At 36.3% G+C, this 22,989-nt stretch overlaps 1 protein-coding gene across 2 annotated transcripts in view; it reads right to left on the reverse strand.

Annotated features, from left to right (window-relative positions):
- Window positions 1–2,464: 2,464 nt before the first annotated feature.
- Window positions 2,465–22,989, reverse strand: part of NHLRC2 (NHL repeat containing 2) — a 38,442-nt gene continuing 17,917 nt past the window's right edge. For both annotated transcript variants that reach the window (XM_075757858.1, XM_075757856.1), the window contains 6 exons: window positions 17,608–17,707; window positions 16,901–17,132; window positions 16,319–16,441; window positions 15,039–15,248; window positions 13,682–13,907; window positions 2,465–10,833 (listed from right to left, as the gene is read on the reverse strand). In XM_075757858.1, the coding sequence (XP_075613973.1) occupies window positions 10,568–10,833; window positions 13,682–13,907; window positions 15,039–15,248; window positions 16,319–16,441; window positions 16,901–17,132; window positions 17,608–17,707 (1,157 nt within the window). In that variant the 3' untranslated portion in view covers window positions 2,465–10,567. The remainder of the gene's footprint in view (window positions 10,834–13,681; window positions 13,908–15,038; window positions 15,249–16,318; window positions 16,442–16,900; window positions 17,133–17,607; window positions 17,708–22,989) is intronic.

Here is a 22,989-nt window from a genome sequence, read left to right on the forward strand (position 1 = left end):
TATCAACCTCAGACAACAACGTGGAAAACATCAGAGCTTTAGCTCAGTCATGAGTGTGTCAGTGTGCAGAAGGAGAGGGAGGGAAGGTGCAGAGGCCTTGATGTCACGACTGCCGATGCTTGCTGCTGACCACTGAACTGCTGATTCCGCTTTGCTTTGCTTAAGCCACGTCACACGCATGTGCCGTCATCTCAGATGCAGGGTTCAGACCTCTGCTAGGGAAGGGATGTGCTTTCCCAAGCCCTGCTGTATAAAGAAGATACTAAACCTGATGTGCTGCCTTCTCGTTACTAAATAAAGGTGGCGTTAGAACAAATTGGCAGTCCCAAGGACAAGAATTGCAACGATAGCTTCAAAGATGAAAAATAACATTGCGATTCCATGGTGGATGGAATTCACAAGTACAGCACAGGAGTAAAATTGACTAAATATTTGATTTTACTGAAGCAACTTCTTAATATCTAACTACTTAATATTGCAGCTTTGTTCGGTGTTTGGAAAATACACCCACCAATTACAGCCTGTTGTTAGGAGCTCTGAGCACTGGTGAGCCCACATACTCTGCTTATGGGAATGCCTGAGACAGGAAAAATACGGAGAGATTTAACTAAGGTTACAACTTGCTAATGCTTTTCCAAAAAATGAAACAACACGTGCTCCAGTAGCAATACTTTGGAAAGCTATTCTTTTATACTTGAAGGCTGAAATCCTCACTTCTGCTTTGACTTCTGTGCTTAAGAGGACAAAGGAGAAAAAAACAGCTCTAGAAAGCCCAGCTACAGTGGGGATAGAATTTTGCTACAGGCAACAGCACACAAAATAGCCATCAGGTATCATATGCAGTTTCTGGTGGGATTGCGTATGTGAAATACCAGGGTGACAGGCACAAAAGGAAGAAAAAAAAAATCAGATGAGGCAGCAGGGTCATGATTTTGATCAGCCACAGGAAACTACTTCAGATGGGAAGGACAGGGCAGGGAGAGAAGCATTTTAAAGCCCCATCTACCCCATCTCTGGACAAGTTCCTCTTGGCAGGAGACTGCAGAATCCCTTGCCACAAGAAAATATCTTGGCCCCATTGGGGAATGTCAAATGAAAGGCTCCTTTCCTTTGCTTTTAGAAACAACCTAATTGTTTCTTAGAGCAACGACTTTACAAGCACAGAAATCTCTACCGGGCAGTGCCTTCCTGGCTCCTGGCAAAATGCGCAAGTCCAACTCAGTCACACAAATGCCATTATAGACACAGGCATTTCTAAGTTTGCACAGAGAACGTACAAGTCTGTGGACATACAGGCTTATTGTTTTAAGAATACTTAGATAAAAGCAGGGGGTGAAAGTGTCATTTCAGAGATGACGACTGACGGCAAGTAAATTTTGAGCTTTACGGTCTGAGGCAAATGCTCACTAAGATGCTGAGATGATGTGACCCTGCCTAAGAGCTGAGTTAGGCTTGGCAGAAACTTTAGATGCACGTTATAACAAAACATAAAAATTGCAAATAAATTTGTTTAAATGTTTGTCAGATTCAGACTTATTGCAGCAGGCTAAGCTGAATATATTTAATCTGGATGGAAATCAAAGTAAGTTAGCTGAGTTTCATAAGTAGTATGTCTAAATGTTTTAAACATTTGAACAGATGAATAGTCATGAGGAACAATCTCTAGCAAGAGGGGGGAAAAATCCACATAGCTACACTACTGTTGCTAGGGCTCACCTACAGTTAATACGCCAGAATTTTTGGCATACAATGCTTTCATGAACGATAAATCATTGTATCAATAAAAACATGATGAGCAGCATAAATAAGGGATTATCTTTGTAGGTATGTTGGTATTGGTCCTCTGTTGTACTGGTGCACATGAGAAGCCTGTGTTAGTACTCTTCATCCATAGGTTCTGAGTCAAAGCCGCAAAACCGTTATCCAAGAAACACAATTATAACAAAACATATTTTTTTAGATGCTGTTAAAATATGGTTCAACCATAATTACTAAACAGGCACCCACATACTGCAGACTGTGGCACAGTTCAGCCACAGTAATATGGCTAAAGGTGTGTCAAAGCGGAGCTCAATGCAGCAAGATCTGTTCCAGTAGCTAAGCTTGCTCTGGGATCTCTGCAATAAACTGGAGGCTACAAAACAGTCGGTCTCTGACTCATGCAGTACACCATTGCTCATCCTCATCTCTCTTATGTGCAGAAATGGAGTAAAAACAGATCTCCTGTTTCCAGACCGCTGCGTAACATTGAAACTGGGGAGTCCTCATGACTGCACAGTTTTACCAGCCCTTGGGACGCGGAACAGCCGGCTGACACCCGTGACTGCAGAGCCCTGAGGGAGAGAGTGAAACTAATAGCACTTGTTAATGAAAGGATTTAAATCAAGCTGTAACCCCCTACGGCAGACACATTTCATAACTTCCACATCTATGGTGATGTAAAGATTGACAGACAAACCAAGCCTTGAAAGAAAAGATAAAATTTTTAATGTTTATTTTTCCATGAAGAAGCTTTACAAGGAGAAAGAGGTTTAACAGAAGAAAGAGTACATTCTTTAATCACTGTTTATTTGTTGAATTGATATCTGAGGCTGACATTTCTTCTACAGTGTATTTACTTGTATTTGTAATATTACAGGACATTTACCTTTTATTTAAAAAAGATCATAAGGCATGAATATTTCTTAAAATGTTATTAGGCAATGCTGTATGTGAAGAATTTACACAATCTGCATCAGCTGTAGATGAAGTGCCTTCAGTTTTAATTCTTCACATATTTTGTAGCAACAAATATAAAACACACCTTTTAAATGCTCAGATATTTGAAAGGCTTTGCATCACATGTAATGGAAAAACAGGTTTAGTATCTCAAAGAGCAGATAAAAATATTCCAATGTCCACAAAGCAACACTGACATTCTCAAGGAAGAAAAAAAAAATCCCCGTCTTTCCCCTTAAACCATATTTATTAAGGTGTTAAGCACTTGTATGTGACTTTCTTCACTAGTATTATACTGCTGGGATTTTTAGACATCCCAACATCAGAACCTAAATGAAGTTATATGGTTTCACAGTGAGATAACCTGACCCTTCATAGCTGCCTCTACACACAACCCTCTGCCATTTAAAGAATCTTTGCTGACCTGTAGAACAGGAAAAAGCACTCAAACCAAAACCAAACACCAGCCTTCCACATCTCCCAATACCAAGAAGCATCATCCTCACCCTTTTAGATCAATGAATGCTTTGCCCTCCATCCCACTCACAATTTTAGCAAAATGTTTGAAATCTCCTTGCGAAATTTGTTTTGAAATGTACAAGAGGTAACAATAGTTTCAGAAGTGGGTTCACAACATTGAGAAAAAAAAACATTTTAAAGTACTTTGTAAGAAGAGCAGCTGGAAAAAAAAGCACCTTGATGTCAACTTAATTCAAAAACACGAAGGAGAAAGAAAACTCTTCACAGTTTCAGAATTAGTATAGATTTAAAAAAACCCTGAAACTTGCAAATCATGAAGGTCAAATACCTTATTTCAATCAGTACTCCAACATTTCTGTAAAGATACACTTTCAAGTATTTTTATGCAAGGCACTGGTTTTTTCCTTCAGCCATGATGATGTAATGAAAATGCAGAATTTCAGTCACACTGGGCTGAACTACCGGCCCTAAAGATATTTGCTGCTAACCTTGGAGCACCTGGTTTTCACCCAGTAGCAGTTTTACAGCTACTTTATTTTTCTTTAATATTTTTTTTTTATAAAAACACACAGATCCATCACAGGTTTTAATGATACAATGATTAATGGTACACAAATGGTAATGATTTACAGAAGAGACAGTTTTAATTGCACTAATTTTCCTTTAAAAGTGAAATTGGATAGTTTTCAAGTTAAATATTCAAAATATAAAAACATTTAGCAATTCTTCTAGTTCCTCTACTATCAATTCTAAATTTTTAGAATCTGGAAGTCAACTACCTGATACAGGGAACTCTCAGGACAGATTCCTTGAACGTATCGTTCAAAACTAAGTATTAAAATTCAATCAAAAGTTTGAAAAACAAGCTCTTATTTTTAAAAAAAACCATGATTGTAAAATCAAATTGGGAATCTCTATCTTGCTTTCTATGAAGTCTGATAACGGACAGATGGGTTGAGTTCCTACACAGTTAGTCAAAATGGGAAATATGCAGCGTGGAATATTGCTCTTCTTAGGCATGCTGAGTACAGAGCATTAAACGAAAGCAGACATCAACAGGTTTTTACAAGAGGGATTTCTTTAGTTCAAAATTGTCAGTGTTTCAAAGGAACTAGGCAAGACTTGAAAAATACTTGTAATTCTTTTGCTTAGACCTAGGGCCTGCAATTCTCTAGAATACTTGAAAGCAATGGACCAACAAAGAGGTACACTAAGCAATAAGTAATTAAAACTGCACAAACACTCCTCAATTTATATCTAAGGTTTCTAGTTTTTCAGCTGTGACAAAATGTGTTACTCTCTGAAAATAATTAAGAACAATCTGCAACAAGATAGCAAACTGAAGTATCTTTCAAATCACCTAATAGCCAAAGTATTTAATTTGTAGTATCAAAGTTTTCTGAAACTAAGAGCCATCAAAATCCCTGCATAAGCTACTCAAGTTTGATGGGATGCTCTGGGAGATCTAGAAGTGACTTCAGGACCTCACTGGACAGAGCCAGAGGTAAAAGTAAAAATTCTGACAGTAGCTGCATCAGTGTAAAGCTTGATGAAGCTGACCTGAGGACATAATCTTATTCTAATGCTACCGAGAATCATGGGAGAGGGTACAGACAGGTCCTAGAATCCAGTAATTATTATCAGGTTATTTTAAGAGTAATAATGAACCAATTGATTGAAGATTTTTGCAGCAATAACAAGGGCAAAATTCTTGCCTTCTTTACAGAGCAAGATTTTACAGGCCATAAAGAGAAGCAGACCTAGGAAGCAGGAAACCCCAGAAAGCCAGTATGCACTAGGCCTATGCATTTTGAGAATCAGTGTCGTGGTGCAACTTATCCTGTAATCCTCACCTCATCTGCACCCTTTTGGAGTGAGCTGCCACGTAACATTATCGTTATACGTGACAGACCTATTGCACTCGCTGTTTATATCCCTATCCCTAAAGCAGAAGAAGGGCAAGGGGCTGCTGGAGGGAATTATCCTACTTGGATCCCTCCACGGTAACATGATAGTGTCTGCGTTTCATTCTTGGGGAAACTACAGGAGGAAAAGGTAGCCCCAAAAACCTAACCGAAATCCCCCATAATATTACAACAAAGAAACTAAGATAAACCATGGAAACTCAATCATAGGTGTGCTGAATCCTTAGCAAGAATGAATCCTAATCCTTAACAAGAGTAAGTGATTTTACATATGATAATACAAAAACTGTAAGATGTAAAAACAGCTGCTTCTGATGGAAGACAGTAGTCTCATTTGGTTATATGAACATAATGGCATATAAAATATTAGAAATACCATTTCTAAATTCATGATCTGTTGTAGAATACAAAGACAGATATAGTGGTTTAATTAAAAAAATAACCAGGTCTCACATTTCCAACAACTGTCTCCAACTGTCACCATTCCTATACTTTCCCTGCTTGGGAGAGAAGCTCCTCTAATCCCTGACAAACTGATTTCAATGAAAATTATAATGATTAATTCTAAATACTAAATCTTTGCTAACACAAATCAGTAATTTTAACTGATTATACGAACTGAGCTGGCAAATTTGAGTGGAGAGTTACTGTGGGTGGTTGATAAGCTGCTGTGCATGCTAAATTCTCCTCAGGTAGCACAACCGCAGCCTGGAGGACACATATAGACATGTCACAGCAACTCTCACACGTTATACAAGGAAGAAAACTTATTTTTGAGTTGCAATACAAAGTTTATGAACACATTTCTGTGGAATTTTAGCTGCAATGTGTCATTGAGGTAAGTCTTAATGAATAACAGTGATTTTAAAAAACTACAGATCATAAGAATGTACATAAATCTCTGCTATTGTCTGCTAAACCATAAACCATTTTCAACTAGATATATCACTCATAACACTAAAACGTCAGACATTTAAGGCTTCCATGTATGTAGAAAACCTTGTTAGGAATCAAAAACTCAAAGAGAATTTGTGGTTAATAATACAACACTCTTTGCTAAAAGAAATAGTCAATAATTAAAGGAACAGAAGGACATGGCCCTGTACAAGAAGGGAAGTCTCTTCATTCTGATCATCCCCCTCCTCTGAGCAAGAGATATGGAATATGTTTTTCTTGACATTCTCAGGAAAAATAGTTTTACCCATGGTTTGAGCTACAAGATTTGCCCACTGGAATAAAAAAAAGTGCATTAAGAATATATACAATGTACTGGAAGCCATATGCACCGTTTCTGAGGCTAAGCAGATAAAGCATTTACATGATGCTATAAAACTCCTTTCTCATGCGTTACTCATCTGGTCTGTATTTACATTGTATCATGACATTACCACAACATTATACAAACATAATGCTCTACAAGTGGAACACACGAGGGGCAAAACATGTACGATGAAGTGCATTCAGTACAAAAGCCCCAAATGACACGTGAGAACCTAACACAAAAAGGAATCAACTAAAACCATATACATATGTGCCCATCAATAGATTCAAACAGCCAAAATCCCTACCCTTCCTTCAATAGAAGGGAACAAACTATAGAAAGATAATACTGAATCCAAAGAACATGAAAAAGCTATTAAAACATATTACACCCCCTCTTCGAGACCACATTATCTTTTTCCTAGTCTAATGAAGAATATTGTACTGTAATCAAATAAAATTTCTAAAACCATCTCATAGAACTATTAATATATTCATTCAATACCAAAAGCTGTTCCAGAAAAGCAAACACTACAACTAAAAACTGCAAATGCCACTGAACCTGTTTCCTTTATACAATACAATCATGACCAATATTCTTTATAGAGATTTTCTACAGTAATTTATTATTTCATTAAGGTCTGATGCAAAACCTGTTAAAATCAGTAGGGAGACATGTTTTGAAAAGGCCTTGAATTATATACTTTTACTGTAACATACAAATCTGGGAGTGCTGAGCCATACCAACCTGCTCAGAATTTTTATATCAGGAAACACTAACAAACTAAATCACCATACAAAGAGAGAGCAGTCACCGATATAGCTGATTTTTCAGTATTTAGAGTAGTAACATTTTCTATTTTTCTGAATCATATTTTGAAGATGCTTTCTGGTACTTAACTGAAATAAATTTCTGTAGCTTGTACATGCTCTTCTGTTCACCTGTCTGGTTACATTTATGGCACTTGTTACTTTACTGTAAGAGCATCTTGTAAAACCTGGAGGAAGCAATGGAAATAGTATCCCTAAACAGCATAAGCTTTTAAAAGCCATGTTTTTCTAATTATAGAACATTCACATGTCTGTATACCACAAGCGAAACAGAAGGAGTGACTCTGGGAATGTGTGCGCTATTCCTTGGACAAACAAAACGTAGCCTTAGGCTACACGATTAAAGGCCAGTCGCAGTGAACACAGACTGAGTGAGCAAGGAGCTGAAGAACCCCAGTAACCTCATCAGCGAGAACTGGAGCACACTGAGGATCAGCTGCTCCTAAGATGAAGGAGAACAACTACAGCAGCATCCCTGTGTGAAACCCACTAAGATGAGTCAGGAAAAGCAGCTCTCCATTGCAAACTATAAAGGGGTTATTAACTAAAAGGGTTTAGGACTTACAGATTTGGGGGGAAAGCACTTTGGGATGTACAGATTTTCTTTGTAAATAGTGGGTTGTGTGTCTTTTTGAGATGGTATCACATCTTCTGCCTCTCCTCTAGCATAAAGCCATTACAGTGCAGTAGCAAGGAATGCTCTGAGGCTTTGTAGAAAGAGTAATAGTAGGATGGATACAGCATACCAGCCCTCACTCCCCTAGTTTATATAAGATTCAGTCATCTGCCGCAAGACATGGACTTAAGAGATAAAGAAAAAACTGGTTCAAACAGATATATTCCTGTTCTCCACTAGTAAAGCTGTAGCTGTTTTCCTTGAAATACTATTGCTTGAAATTTGGCTACAACTAAATATTTAAAGGTCCTTTACAGTTTGATCCTGGACTTCAGCTTGATGTTTATGCAACAGTTTTCCTACTACCTACTATCACCCTTTCCCAGAAAGCTTATAGTGGTGCTGAGTATTTCTACATGCAATGACTAAAAGTCAAAACTTGAAAAGAAAAAGGATATGACACTTAAACACACATTTATATTTGTACATTTAGATAGAAAACATATCTATATTGATAATACTATATTGAAACATTACACACTATAGTTAAATCGAGTTAGGAATACACAGACTTCTCTCTACAGCAATGCATTAATTAAAAAGTGTCAATAAGAAATACATTTGTTGACCTTTTCTTTTCTTTTGAAGACTGGAATACAGGCAGTATTTGATGATCTCATCCCATTGAAACAGACAAATATAATGTCATTCTAGTTGAAAATGAGAGGAAAAAAAAAATCCATCTGCTGAATTATATGTTCAAGATAACTGTAACAGTTTGGTTCATTATTCTGAACTTCTGAAACTAATGCTTGTTTTTTTCAGTAAGCAACATAAAATTTGTGGGCTGGCTGGAAGCTGATCTAAGGTTTCCTGGCTACTATCCAAAAACAAACGAACAAAAAATTCTGAAGGAGTTGTACTAAAGTGTAAAAAAATGATAAATGCCCAAATCAGTTTCTCCACCTTCATCCTTCCACTAGCACTTGCAATCTGTGAACAAAGTAGCAAAGCCTTCTTCTCCTCCTTCGAAATGGCATGTGAGAATTGAGAGGCTTAACCAAAGGAGCTGAAATACTGAATTAGAAAAGTTGCTTAAAAAACAAACACAAGAAAAATAATAGTTCAGCCCTTGCCTTGCTGACAGGTGACAATAACCATTTCTTGTACTACAGAGAACTTGCAGATAGACTGGCATTTCAATGGACGGAAAAACCACACCAGTCCGGATGGTTCCCTTAAAACAAAAGCTTCTTGGGTTCATGACCAACATTTCAGTCAGCTTTGAAGAAAGAAAGAGCAACAACAAATCATAATGGGGATTTACTGACAGGTGTCAGGAACAATGGTGATTATTTTAGAAAAGACTATATAAAAATTCTTTTACTACTGTACTTTATAATATATGTAAAAATACTATCTTCAAACTTAAACCAAAATCATCTTCTCAGAACTGATTCTCATGACCAGAGCACAGAACCTAATCCAATTATCACGTAAGCACTGTGGAAACTCGTCCAGTTCAAGTAAAAATCTTGCACCCCCTCCTGTATTCCTACTACTTGTTATGGCAAATTGAAGGAATTTTACTTGCAAAACACTTAACTAAAGGCAGAGTTTTGTAATACAGTTTTAAAGCACCTTACTCAAAGATTAGGTTACCATTTTTCTAGCAAAAGCTCAGAACCTCTGCACATGAATGCAAATAATCCATTATTAAATATATTGTTCTGGTTCAGTGGCCACTACTACAAATCGTGGGACTAACAGTGGCTTCAAAAGACTCTGAATCAGACTTCAAGAGTATAATATTCTTCTTAATATTATGTATTTGCAAGATAGAAGTCTTCATACATGTCTTTACAGAAAAATCATAAAGATAGGAAAGTGATTCACTCTGCTTGAAATTGTTGACATTTAATTTTTGCAGTTTAGATATTCAACCATTACCTACCACTTACTATAAAATGTAAATTGGTATGTATCAGAAAAACCTCCAGCATGGTTTTATGTTTGTTTTTTTTCTTTATATATACACACACACAGATTAGAGAGAGGCACATTCTTTGTTAGAAATCAGCATGAAATTCTTCTGTAGGAACTTGAACACTTCCTTTCACAGAAATTTTTCCATGAAACTATGCTCTTCATGTAAGGCAGTCATACCTAGTTAAGCAAAACACTCAGTTTGCATAAAATTAGAGCTGCACCTAGTTTAAGATGTATTTTCAAAATACATGTGTCATAAAAGCTATTACAAAAAAATAAGCAAGATATTTCTTTTACAGCCTAGAGAAAGAAACTTAGTTTTGACATTCCATTAAAATTTAATAAGGGCACAAAAGGAATTTGTAACTGTTAGCCCAAAATGATCTAGCTATTTTAACAGTGTGTACAGTGCAAAGAACTTCTTACAGTAACATCACAAAGTAACACCAGCTCTTTCAAAAGGACTCTAAAAATTGTTGCTCATTGCTTAGAATGGCATACATCCAATATATTCACAATTGGCAGCAGAATCTAGAGTATTACAATATTATTGCTGCTACTGTAATGAAAAGAAATGAGGTCGTGATGATAAATTTTCATGTTAAGCTGTAGGGAACTACTTCATTTTACCAAGTATATTATTTATTAGCTTTGTCATAAGCTCCAGGAAAATGAACAACGGAGAAAGGTTTTTCTCCTTCAGAAATTGTGGAGAGTAAAATCAAGTATGAAATTAGCTGGCTTTGGGTTAGTTAGTTAAAAATGCATGTATCAGTTCAACTTGAGTCGAGCTGCCTTGGTTTGTGCTAGCTATCTGCAGAGGCTGACTGAATGAGATTCCTTTCATCATACAGGCACTGCTACCTTTGCTGCAATAGTAGAGGCATGCTTTGACAGCCAGGATAGCTTCAGTGGACAGACAGCTCCTGGGTAACTGAAAGGGAATGATAGTTTGACATGAAACATCCTTTATTTCTCCAGACAGACACTGTCCTTGAAGCAACCAGGTATTATCTGTAAAATACGAACAAATGTTATCATTAGGATATTTAACACCATGCCTGAAACCTACAGAAAACACTATTTTTTCCTATAGCACAACATGAGGGAAAATTTCCTTCCTGACTTTTCCAGTCGGGGGGCGGGGGAGAAGCCATTTACAAATGCTTCTTTAGCAGTCATTTAAAGAAGAAGCAATCCATGGCTTTGCTTTAGAACTATAGGTATATATACAGTGTATATATATACACACATCTTATTTAAATGAAATGGATCTGCAATCCTATACACCCTTAAGAAGGGTGTTGTGGTTTTTTCCTGAGACACACTAGCAAAACTCCCTAAATTAATGGGCTGCCACACATTTGTATCAGAGGTCTAATACTCCAAGTAAGATATCTGCCGTAAATGCATAAAACTTCAGGTAAATTATGGCATTTCCAAACAGAAGTATTGGCTTTACAAGTGGGTTGCTGCAATTTAACAATGATCAGGCTGACTGCTACAACAGAATTTGAGTTTCATATTTAAATAAATGTTTAAGAGTATGTGAACGAAAAAATGAACTGCACAATAAACGTACATAGCTCACTGCATTCTACTCTGCGTTGCAGTGAGATGGATGAAGTGCTCCTTCTGGCATTTTTCAGAGAATATCTAAAAGTTGGCTCTAGAATTCATGAGCTTGAAATGACTTATTGAGTTTAGGTTGCTTACATTCTCCAATTTTACTAACCCTTGAAGCTATCACATATATCTTTACTTCGACAACATTTGGAGATTCTGTAGGCCAAGAAGTGTGCTGACTCTCCTGGAAATAGTCTATTTGTACTCCAAAAGCACAAACCGGAATGAGAAACTACTTTAAATCATGAGGTATATAAACAAATTGCAGTGCCTGTACAGTATTTGTTGACTGCTTTTAAAAAGCAATCAATTTAATTAAGCTACCACATGGACACTTTGAAAGCTGGCCAACAAAAGAGGATTCTAAAGATAAGGAGATAGTTACTTTCAGCTCAGTTTAACTGCATCTACAAGCAGGGATAACTATTAACAAGTATTTATCATTAAAAAAGCCAATATGGCATGTAAATTCAGCCAGAAAACAATTACTAAAAGTTAGCATAATTTTAAAATCCAGCAGCATTTCTAAAAATAAATGTTTTCCAATGCAGTGCAATAACTGAGTGAACATAACTGAAATATAAATATTCTATTGCTTTCAAAAAAATCTATCAAAGGTGCAAATGATGCAATATCAACATCAAAAACTTAACACAAAAACTAAAGAAAATGACATTCTAGGACATTCTAGCTTTTTTTTTTTTTTTTAAACTGTTCAGCAACTCATTAAACAACCAGTTAAACTTTCCTCTGCTCTAGACTGGCTTTGTAGATAGATAGCTTTTTCACTTCCTCCAAAAGCTAACAGTTCTCTGTACCGTTCATCACTTACTTTGGGGTGCCTAGAGTCTAACAGAAAATGTGTTTTAAAGTTCAGAAGATTTTCAGAGAGCCTGAATGCTAAGTGTCCTCCCTTCACCTTCAAGAACACTAGTTTATGGTAGCAGTTTTACTTAGGCACACAGCACCTACTATAGGATACTTTTTAGAAGTATTGATGTTCCCCTGAGATAAAAGATTTTCTTCTACACTGTGAATGTATTAAACCGAAAGCAAATGAGTCACACCTGAGTAACTCAAAACCAAGGTAAAACTGTTTCAATACACAATGAATGTGAAAACATATGGGTTAATTTTTATATTGGCTTTCATATAGTACTTCCAAGGGCAGGGATAGATTCTCCCTTTTGGGTACAGCTAGACCACTGGAAAGTACTGTCCCCGAACACCCACTAATGGTCAGCCTGTGCAAGAAGGCATTTCAGATAACCTTGCTATTTTTGTACTGAAGAGAATTTTAGGGAACACTCACACGTTCTATGCTACCAGTCATGTTATGGGCATAGTAATCTCCAGCGTAAGGATGGCGACAATGGCTAGAATTAAACCACTCCAGTTGCACATCACACACCACATGAACATGTTCCATGTGCTCTTTTAAAATACTTAAGAGTTGAGAGAGATTAATTTAAGCTCAGGAAACTGACATAACATGAAATAATATTTCCATTAATCCAATATAATAATAACATTCCCATTTCACAGTAACCAAGGTACATAGCAACTGTAAGATTTGTCCAAGGTCACCCAGGAAGTCAGCAAAAGAACTTGCAAGAAAGGCCAATTATTTCTGCTGCCTTGACATACCATAATTTACCTGTTACATAAGAAAGTGTGTGTTATTATAAAAATATTCAAGCAGAAATATGCAAATATTAATTATAACAAAGTAGTTCAAAGCAGTTAAGTATAAATGTACCTCAAATACTTTTTGGAAGAGATAAAAGGAGAAAAAAAAAAAAAAAAGGAATCTCTTTCAGGAATATGCTTCAGCTTCATGGTGAGCTTTCTCCCAGAAATGAATGGTACGGCTGGGATGAGCTGTTCAGACAGAGTGGAGGGCGCTAAGCATCTAAGGGGCATCAGTACCTCTGCAAGCCCTCACTAGCAGCTTGTCCCAAGAAAGTTAAAAATTATATAAATAATGCAGCATATACTAATTCAAGCAAAAAGCAGCCTACCAGGTGGGTTTTTTTTAAATGTTCGCACTCCAACTGTTAAATGCATCAACTCTAAATAACACGTATTGCATCACAAGGTCAAATGGAAACAGGACTGGGAGGGACATTTTGACTCATCAGACTGAGATCCCTTGTATTGCAGGCATGTCATGATATAACCCACTTTGTACCTTATCTGCTCCTGTTCAACTGATAAAACAACTTAGGCACTTTACCTTCTGCTGTGATAAACCAGGAATTGGGTGCTTCTTCGTTCAGTTTTGAATCTGGAGGAAGAGTCAACTTTAATAAAAACTGAATTGTCTCGCCAGGAGCTACAGTTAGTGAAGGAAGCTGAACATTTGGTGCAGATTTAGGCAGTTTTGGAAGGTTTATTGTTTTATCCTTTTGCACAGGCAGGTTATCTGGAACGTCGCATGTTTCTGGATTCAGGATAGGCAACTACGAGTAGAAATGGAACAAAATATTTATTTTTATTTGTACTGAAAGCAAATAGGCTTTCACAATACAATCACAGTTTCAAAGCTGACATGGACAAGGAAAACTAACACATGATAATATGGCTATTGTATTCAAACTTTCTGACAGAGTGCAACAATACTACAGTGACAAATGAAAAGGGAAGGACAAAATTATTTTTTAAAATGAAACAGATAAAACTGATTAATCCACATAAAAAAAATGTTTGCTATTAAAATCATAAAATACGCAACTAATTTAGAGTATCCACTACTTAAAGTGTACTTTAATTTAAAATTTTAACAGTTGCATTATATTTTTACTTTAAATAAAATTTATAGGTATTTTCTTCTAAGCTGGTGGTAAACTGCATACTTTGGTAATAAAATCTAAGATTGTAATAATTCAGATTGCACAGTAAAGGATAATTTCCCAGAAAAGCCACCAACATGTTATATGACATGAGAATTTAAACACACATTAAGATCATGTACTACTGAAATGAAGAAACATACAAGAAGACAGTTGGACCATTATGTCACATATATAGATATGTATATACATATGAAAACATTAAGACATAGTGCCATTGTAGGATGGACAGGAGCATGAATTTGCTTTGCCTTCATGTTTATAAGCAAATACAGCAGTGCTCAATTGACCGTGGTTTTGATTTGACAACCTGGAAGCCTGCTATGTATCCTACTTTAAGCCACTGACCTCCCCAAATCATCTCTTACGGCTTAAGTACAAGACTTGGTAAAATATTTTGACTTCTACTTGTTACAAAGGGAGTTGGCAAGCGTTCATGAAATGCTTTTCATACTGAAAAACTGGGCTGTATTTTTTAATAACTTACATTTCTGTATTGTTCTTTTCTAGAGGATCACAATTTTCTGTTTTCATGCAAAAGTTGCCTTTCCAAAGACTTTTCAGCAACTGTGCTCACAGGCAATGCTTATTTGCCAGATCATCACAAAACATTCTGTGAATATAGCTACTGTACCCAAAAAGTTTATTAGCTATATGATTTTCATATCACTTGCCAAAGTCTGTAATAGTAATTTATATCAAAAAACACCACTATCAGCCTGTTTAATAAGTATTACTTGCCATGGAAAGAATTTTTGTTTCCAAATCCAGCACTTTAATCTGATGATTATTTGTGTCTGCAACATACATCAAGCGACCATTTTCTTCAACACACAGACCTCCTGGTTCATTAAAAGTTGATTGTGTAAAGCTGGAACCAATAACATTGCTGGCTTCTCCTGTGCCTGCCAGGGTAGCACAGTTCTTCATCTTGGGATCTACAACCTTAATCTAATACAAACAAAGACACAAAAAAATTTCTCTGAAAAAAACCCCACCAGGATTTTGAAGTTCTGCATTATCTTATGCCCCACATTTTCAGAAGCCAGCGCTAACTTCAAGCACCTTCTATGTGTGTCATAGAAGCTACGTTATCATACTTTACCAAATGACACCTCCCATCTTTCCCTCCCCCATTCCCTGCTGGACTTTACTTCTCCCTTTGGTCTTCATTCAGTGTTCGCTTTCATAATTTTGAAGGCACCTACCTCTCTGGTATAAAAATATGCTGAGTGGCTTCTTTTTCTAATGTTTGGTGCCCTTCTGGAAACATTTGCAAAATTGTAAGAGCATAACAAAACTGGCAGGCAAACTTCTATCTTTTTTTTCTTTTCTAAAAATAGAGGAGGTGGTTTTTTTCTTAAAGCAATAGCAGAAAACTTTATAGTGTTTTATACAATACCTGAAACAAAATTTCATTTGCCACAGAAATTTCAATAAACATGTAGTGTTATACGCTTTATTCCTAAATTAAAACATATTACTTTTCTTTTAATGCATTTAACCCATGTTAACATCCTTCTAGACATGAAAGCTTACACGACATCACATAAGAACAATCATGCAGAAGAATCTATCTTATCTCAGCATTCTATGCAGACAACCCACAATACTTCTCAAAGCCTGGGTAGATTTTTTAAAGTAAAAGCAAGTCCTCTTGTTCTCCCAGTTTTATCAAACCGGCAGAATTCTAGATGAAGCAATCCTTGCTTTTTTGCTCTAGCTCAGCATCTTTGGAAAGATATAAGGAAAGGGTCTTTACTCTGAACTGTAACTTGGCACTCTGAATTCACCTTCCCCAATGGACCATCATATCAACACAGCAGCATGTGACAACTAAACAATGGCAAGAGAAGGACCCATAAGAGAAGGAAGGAAAGAAAAAGAACCCACAAAGGAACTCATATCATTTGTTTACTCAGCTTAACCGAACTAAGCACAATCTTTGTATGTTCCTAAAATAATTCTTCATAGTAGTAAAGATTACAAAGCCTGTATATAAAAAGCTACTATATGCTTACCTTATGATTATAGGAATCTGCCACATAGAGCAGTTTTCTTTTCTTGTCCCATGTTACTCCTAAGGGATGCTGCAGCTTTGCATTTATGCCCGCTCCATCCACATCACCAAAGGCAAACAAATTCTGAAAAAGTATTTCATTAAATTAATACATTTGATTATTCAATGTTGGCATGAATTTAAATGATTGTAATTAAATGGAAATTCACTGACTTAAAAAAAAAAAAAATCGAGACACCTTCAAAACAAGGATACTGAAAACTGGGAAGTGTGGATGCTAACCATGGAAATGGAAACTCTCACATTTAAGTTATCAATATGAATCCAGCTGGCTTTAATGACCAGACAATGCTGAATCAAGTTGGCTATTTTAAAAATAATGTGAAGTAATTTGTTATCAAAGGAGCAACAATCTGCACTACAACCTGAGAGTCACAACTGGCACACATTTGCATTCCAAGCAGTGAAGTTAAGAAATTGATGGCCACGGAAACTGATTTACCCTCTCACCCCAAAAGTGGTTCCTCCACGTCAGGCTTGAGGAATATTAGTAGGGCAGTGTGGGGAAGTTTGAAGTGATTACCAATGGATCTCTCTCTCCTCCTACAACGTGCTTCACTGCTCCGTCTTTCAGAGAGATGGTTCGCACAGTGCTGCTCTCGCTATCCGCTACAAAAAGGCAGTTCCATGGTTCCTCGGAAGCCAGAGAGAGACCTGAAGGCTGTGCAAAGCCTGCCTTATGTGGGTATGCATTGTTTCTGTTCTCTTCATTTCCACTCCCAGCAAATCGAAGGCAGACTCCTTTCTTTAAATCACTAAAGAGAAATGGTACCCAGGTTCAAAAATGGGTTTGAAATACTTCAGACATTATGCATAAACTGAAGCTACAGGACAAGCACTTTTGAGTTATAAAACCAACTGTACTGCAGCACAAGGAATTATTCAATGCCTTTGTGCTAACTTTTATTTCACATCAGTTTATCATTCATCACTAGATAATTCAGCAAATGCAATGAAAAGTAACATTCAATTATACAAATGTACCATACCAAGTCATAGTTTTATAGCAAAAGTAGCATCTTTCATTTAATCTAACAGTTGTGGGAAAAAGCAGGCAGACTTTAAAGGACACACGCCTTTTAAGTCTGAACAGAAGCAGCAAGCCTCAAGCTAAGTACAGGTTGAGAAAAATTATTTTTAGTGTAATTTGATTATATCTCTCTTTGAGGTTTGAAAGCTCTTTATCAAGATAAACAGCAATATCACATGTCTCTTATTACAGCTGCTTACCTTCCCTTTGGTAGTTTTCCACCTTCCAACATCAGTGCCCATACCTGATGAGTGCCTGCCATTGCTATCCATAAAACATCGTCTTCCTGAGTCCCTGAAACTTTAAAAAATGGATGTGTAAAAACAGATTAAAAAAAATATCTTTGGGAATGTTTTATAAAAGAAAGAAATCAACAAACCAACCCTGCTCCTGCTCACCTTTTGCCATGTGGAAAAAAAACCCCAAACCCACAATGAAAAAACAGAGAAAAAGGAGAGAGAATGTCTATCATCTACCAAGAACTCTGCTATTTTTTCTTCTGTACTCTTCCCAAGAATATAAAATTGTGGTTTTAATATCCCTACCTGGTAGAGGCAATACTTCAAATGGGATTTACTCTTTGCAACACTTTGTATTGGGTCCATGCTACACCTGTTATTTTTGGATTCATACTGGCCAGCAAATATGTACATATCTTTGCTAAGCATGTTTTTTTTGGGCGTAGGGCTTTTTTTACTAAGCTAGTGACAAAATTAGATATTCCAAAAAACTACTGGCAATTGTATACAGGTTTTGAGGGAAATAATAATGGCAGTACCTTTGTTACATTATGTACAGAGTACATAATGTTTTTAAGATAAGGGTAACTGATGCTTGGGTATCATGTAGATTTACTCTCTGGAGAGCAACAACTGCTGTTTATTCAAAGATTAGATGTGATGTGGGCAGCTACTAATTTTCCCCTGTACTAATAATCCATTTTTGAAGTTGTACTCCTTGTGCACATGTACATGTGGTATCACAAATGTGTCATCTCAAAGTGTAACACTGCAATTCACCGAACCAAATCTGTAAAATTACACACTTGCCCAGATAATACTTCACAAATAAAGTGATACAAATGGAAAGAAAAAAAAAAATATAAATGCTCTATAGCTTTAAACGCATCACAGCATAAGAAAGAACACATGAAGACAAGCAGTGAAAGACCATTAAAAAACCCCAAACCAAACCCAATCAAAATTTACTTATCTTAGTCTTTTTGGAAAATGTTAAGGAACAGAAAGTTGACATTTAAAAACTGCATTAAAATAGGGACACTATTATCTTTCTAATTCTGTACTAGTCTATACATAGAATTGTATACAACTGTCCTGTCTAGTCAGAGACAATATTAAAATGTTTTTCTAAATGAATGTATCAGGTATTGGAATCACTATTAGCCAGTCAACAGAAAAATACCTTCAAATTGCTCACAGAAACCTTTTATTCACATGAACTTATAAAACACTACGCAGCTCATAGCTGTTTCTGCAAACAATCTAATTGATACCTCTCCCTTCCTGGCCCTTTTTTGGAGTTCCATAATAAAGCAATTATATACAAAATACTTGCAAGCATTTTACACCTGAGAAGTTAGTCCAAATCAATCTTCCTAAAATGAAACTACCACTAGTCCCCCAACTGAGATCCTGCTGCTGCTGTTTTAATCCTAAACCTGCACACTGAGAGAGGGAAAAAGTAGCATCCTTCTGTCTCCAGAATCAATTTCCTCATATTGTGAGCTCTCTTCAGAGTAGTACAGGTATGATTTTAATGTCATTTATCTTCAGCCTTTTCTGTTTCTTGGATCAAGACAGAAGTTTCCAAGACTGCGATCAAAGGAAGTCTGCTGACTCTCTCCTGCACCTCAACGTGGCTCCATGTTTCGACGCAAACTAGAGCTCCAAGAATAAAAATCAAACTTCCAAAGCACCTAGAAGCTTCTCATTGAGCAGGAAGGTTTGCAAAATGAGTTGGAATACACGTTTTATGAGTCACCAGAGACGTTCCCAAAGTACTGGCCATGCCAAAAACATCCCAATAAAAAAAACCCCAACCAAACCAAACCAAAAAACAACAATCCACAGAATCACCTTTGGTTAGAGCTTGTTTCTGAGAGATTTAAATTGAAAAATGGCCTACAAATTAGTTTCACTGCTTCTGATATAGCATATCTTCAACTTCAGGACTTTATGTTTCTATGATGCCTATCTTGCACTTTTCAGATGCCACTATTCTGAGTGCCCCTGAACAAACAATGCTAAAATCACTGGTTAATTCAGAAAGTGAGCTTATTATCTTGCTATGCTGTGAAGTTCATTCTGAGGGATCTAAGAAGTGCTTTGGATTTAATATTCACTTCATCCACCAATGAAACGAAGGCGTAAGACTAGAACCAAGCACTTTAGAAAAATCTATTCCATTCTTCATCTGTCCAATGCTCTAATTCCATTCACTGAAAACTCCCTTGTGACAGCTCTACATTGAAAAAGTTTCTTACTCTAATTCTACACACTGAAAGGTTTATCAAATATGAGACATAGGAGGAAAGTATCAGTATTAATTTCAAATTATGCTGATTATGTAAGATCAATAGAAAGAAGATCCTCTCCAACTAGAGAACAAGACAGAAAAAATATGCAAGAGCTCCATAACCATCATAAATTTTAATGCAACTTAAATGTTTTCTACTGGATGGCAATTAGAACAAAGAGGATGGACGCAAGCAGTGACACAGCATAAGCATACTGAATTGTGGAAAATACACCAGAACTTTAATAAAAAAAAATTATACAAAACCAGAAAAATAAAAACAATGTCTATAGTTGCACAGCTAAGGTTTTTTAATCACACAATGGTCCTGACACTACAGAGTTTAATGCTTTATGTTCTGAAACACAAGACAGAAAAACCTCTTCTTTAAGGAATGAACAGTTTGAGGACATGTCACCATTGTCATCCTTGTACTGTTCTCGCAGGAGGAGGGCAGCCAGGGAGAACCAGCATGCTAAAATTACGGTAATGCCATCATTATCGTAACTCCTTATCACCCTTGAATGGAAAGAATTTATTTTTAAAGAATTTATTATAAAACAACATAAAAGAACAAAGCAATTCTTTTACATTTATTCAATTAAGCACCACATTCCAACCTATCTTGAGCTGTTTTAAAAATCCAGTGTAGTTTCTCCTTATTAGGGTATGTGCTTTCTTATCTTTAGTGCTGCCTATATCAAAGCAAAGTATGGATTGCAAATGTGATATGCTTATGTTATAAAGCTTCACTAATAATGAACTGGAGCTCTGAATGCACTGGCATTCTGTATTATATGATGCTTCAGTGCTTTTCAAGTTCCTGAATGTGCCTCTGCTGTATATCTGTGTTTTAAGAATTCTCTTTGAACATCTACACAACTTTAAACAGTTCAGTAATACTGCTGACCATTAACTGTGAGTCAATCTGAATGCACAGGAATGACTTTATTTTGTACCAGTCAACAGCAGTATCTGCCTGAAGAGATTCCATTCCCAGGACTACCCACACTTGCAGCTTCCCTGTCTGGGGACCACATGCTTCCAGTCTGGGAATTAAAAGCCTGGGAATCAAAGTTACATTTTATGGCTGGCACCACTGACATTTTCTAAATAGATTGAAGTTTGAAAATATTATTCCTGTCTACTAATTTTATCTTTAAAAAAAGAAATAACAAGGAAGAAGTCTGTTGGTACACTCATCCTCTGCAAAAACACAAGGCAAAATGGGCTATATAAAACGTCCTCCGATTTACAGACAGCACGCTGCTTATGTGCACATGTGAACGCAAGTCTCGTCTTAAGTCAGTGGAAGTTTAGCAAATTAAATCCAAACCTGACTGATGAAACAACTACAATCATTGTTCTTCAGTGAGACAGAGATAGCAAAGCCTCAAAGGAATGCTTTAGCACCCTAAGTCTGGACTGTTACAAGTACACATCATCCTTTTTGGAGGAGTAAAAATTAATTTTCTTCTTTTTTTTTTCTCCCATGCTACCTTCTTTTTTTTTTTCCTGTCACTCTTTCACATAGCGTTGCATCATGCAAACAGCATAACCCTTTATGAAACAAAATGCTTCCGGAATTTTCCTCCTTAGTTAACATACCTGCCCTCTCAAGTGAAATAAATCCTTGGACATAGATACCAATGGGAGATAAACGGGAGCTAAAAATGATGACTATAATCATTTCCCAAGTTTTCTAACTCAGGCCTTGCAACTGTAATGGCAGTAAATACTTAAAAATATCCAAGGTAGAAATGCTAGTGTTTGTTAATATGGAACAACTAATTTAGATTATTTAGTGTTGGGATACATCATTATAGCTATAGAAAAAGTTAAGTCTGGTTATGTGTTTCATTCGTTCCAATTTAGGCACAGCGAATGAATGCACTTGAGGGTATTTCGCACTGCAATCTCCCCTGACCCTGAACACCCACGTTCCATATTCAAAAGCACTTTCAGTGTCAAATGAGAACAGTTAAAAACTATGTCTCATTCTAACCGTAGCATGCCTGACGAAGTCTCTGTAAGACTTGTTAAGGATGTTTATTTTCAGCAATGCTGCATCTGGAATTTTGCATTAAAAACAGTATCTGATACCTGAACCAGTATTTAGAAATCTGTTTTTTAGTTTTAACTTCTTTATCATGAGCATGCATTTAATTCATAGAACAAGACTATAAATTGTGGAACAAAGAGAATAAGAAATTATCATTCTAGGTACAAATACCATATTTTTTTACAGAGGGCATTTCAAGTCATGGATTTCAAAATGTTTAAGTTTGACATCTGTTAAGATGGTAATTCTGCTAATCCAAATGTTTCTTTTTATTGCAGAAAGTCATCATCATCTTCCATTTTGTTAAGATGTAGAGAAGTCCAATTTACTAGAAACGTAGTTTGTCAGACTAAATTGTGTGGGATTACTGTTGGATATTCAGTCACAACTCCCATTACATCCTTATGTTAAGACATGCAGTCATATTACATATGCAACATATGTTTAGAGTAATTCAAGTTTTGAGTTGTCCAGAAAAATGATTCCAAATAAATCTCTGATGATCACAAAAGCAGGCCTTTTATTTTCAGCTATTACTAAGGAAAATTCCTTTCACAGGACAGTGAAGGCCTCAATGCCAGAATGAGACCAGATTAGAAGGAAAAAGAAAAATGACATGTAGAAAGCATACTTTCAAGATACAGACAGTTAAGACATAAACAGTTCAGATATGGTCTGAGCTCACCAGGAAGTACTAATTGCTTATTGCTGAAGTTATTATTGCTTTATTTTTTTGTAAAATTAGGGAAGAATCACCATGAGTGATTCAGAAGAAAAGTGTTTCCTCTGGAATGCAGTGGTACTAAATAATCCTCTACCAGAAACATGGAGAGAGAAAAAAATATTACATATCTTTGCCTTTTAAGGCCTATAAAAATTGTACCAGTATGATAAGGTACTGTACTTTCATTTAAATAATATCTATGTAAGACCTAAATTGACGTACAAATTTCCAACTAGTTTACCAAAAGCATGGTCAATACTG

Source organism: Balearica regulorum, chromosome 7, assembly GCF_011004875.1.
Source record: "Balearica regulorum gibbericeps isolate bBalReg1 chromosome 7, bBalReg1.pri, whole genome shotgun sequence".
Taxonomy (NCBI): Eukaryota; Metazoa; Chordata; class Aves; order Gruiformes; family Gruidae; genus Balearica; species Balearica regulorum.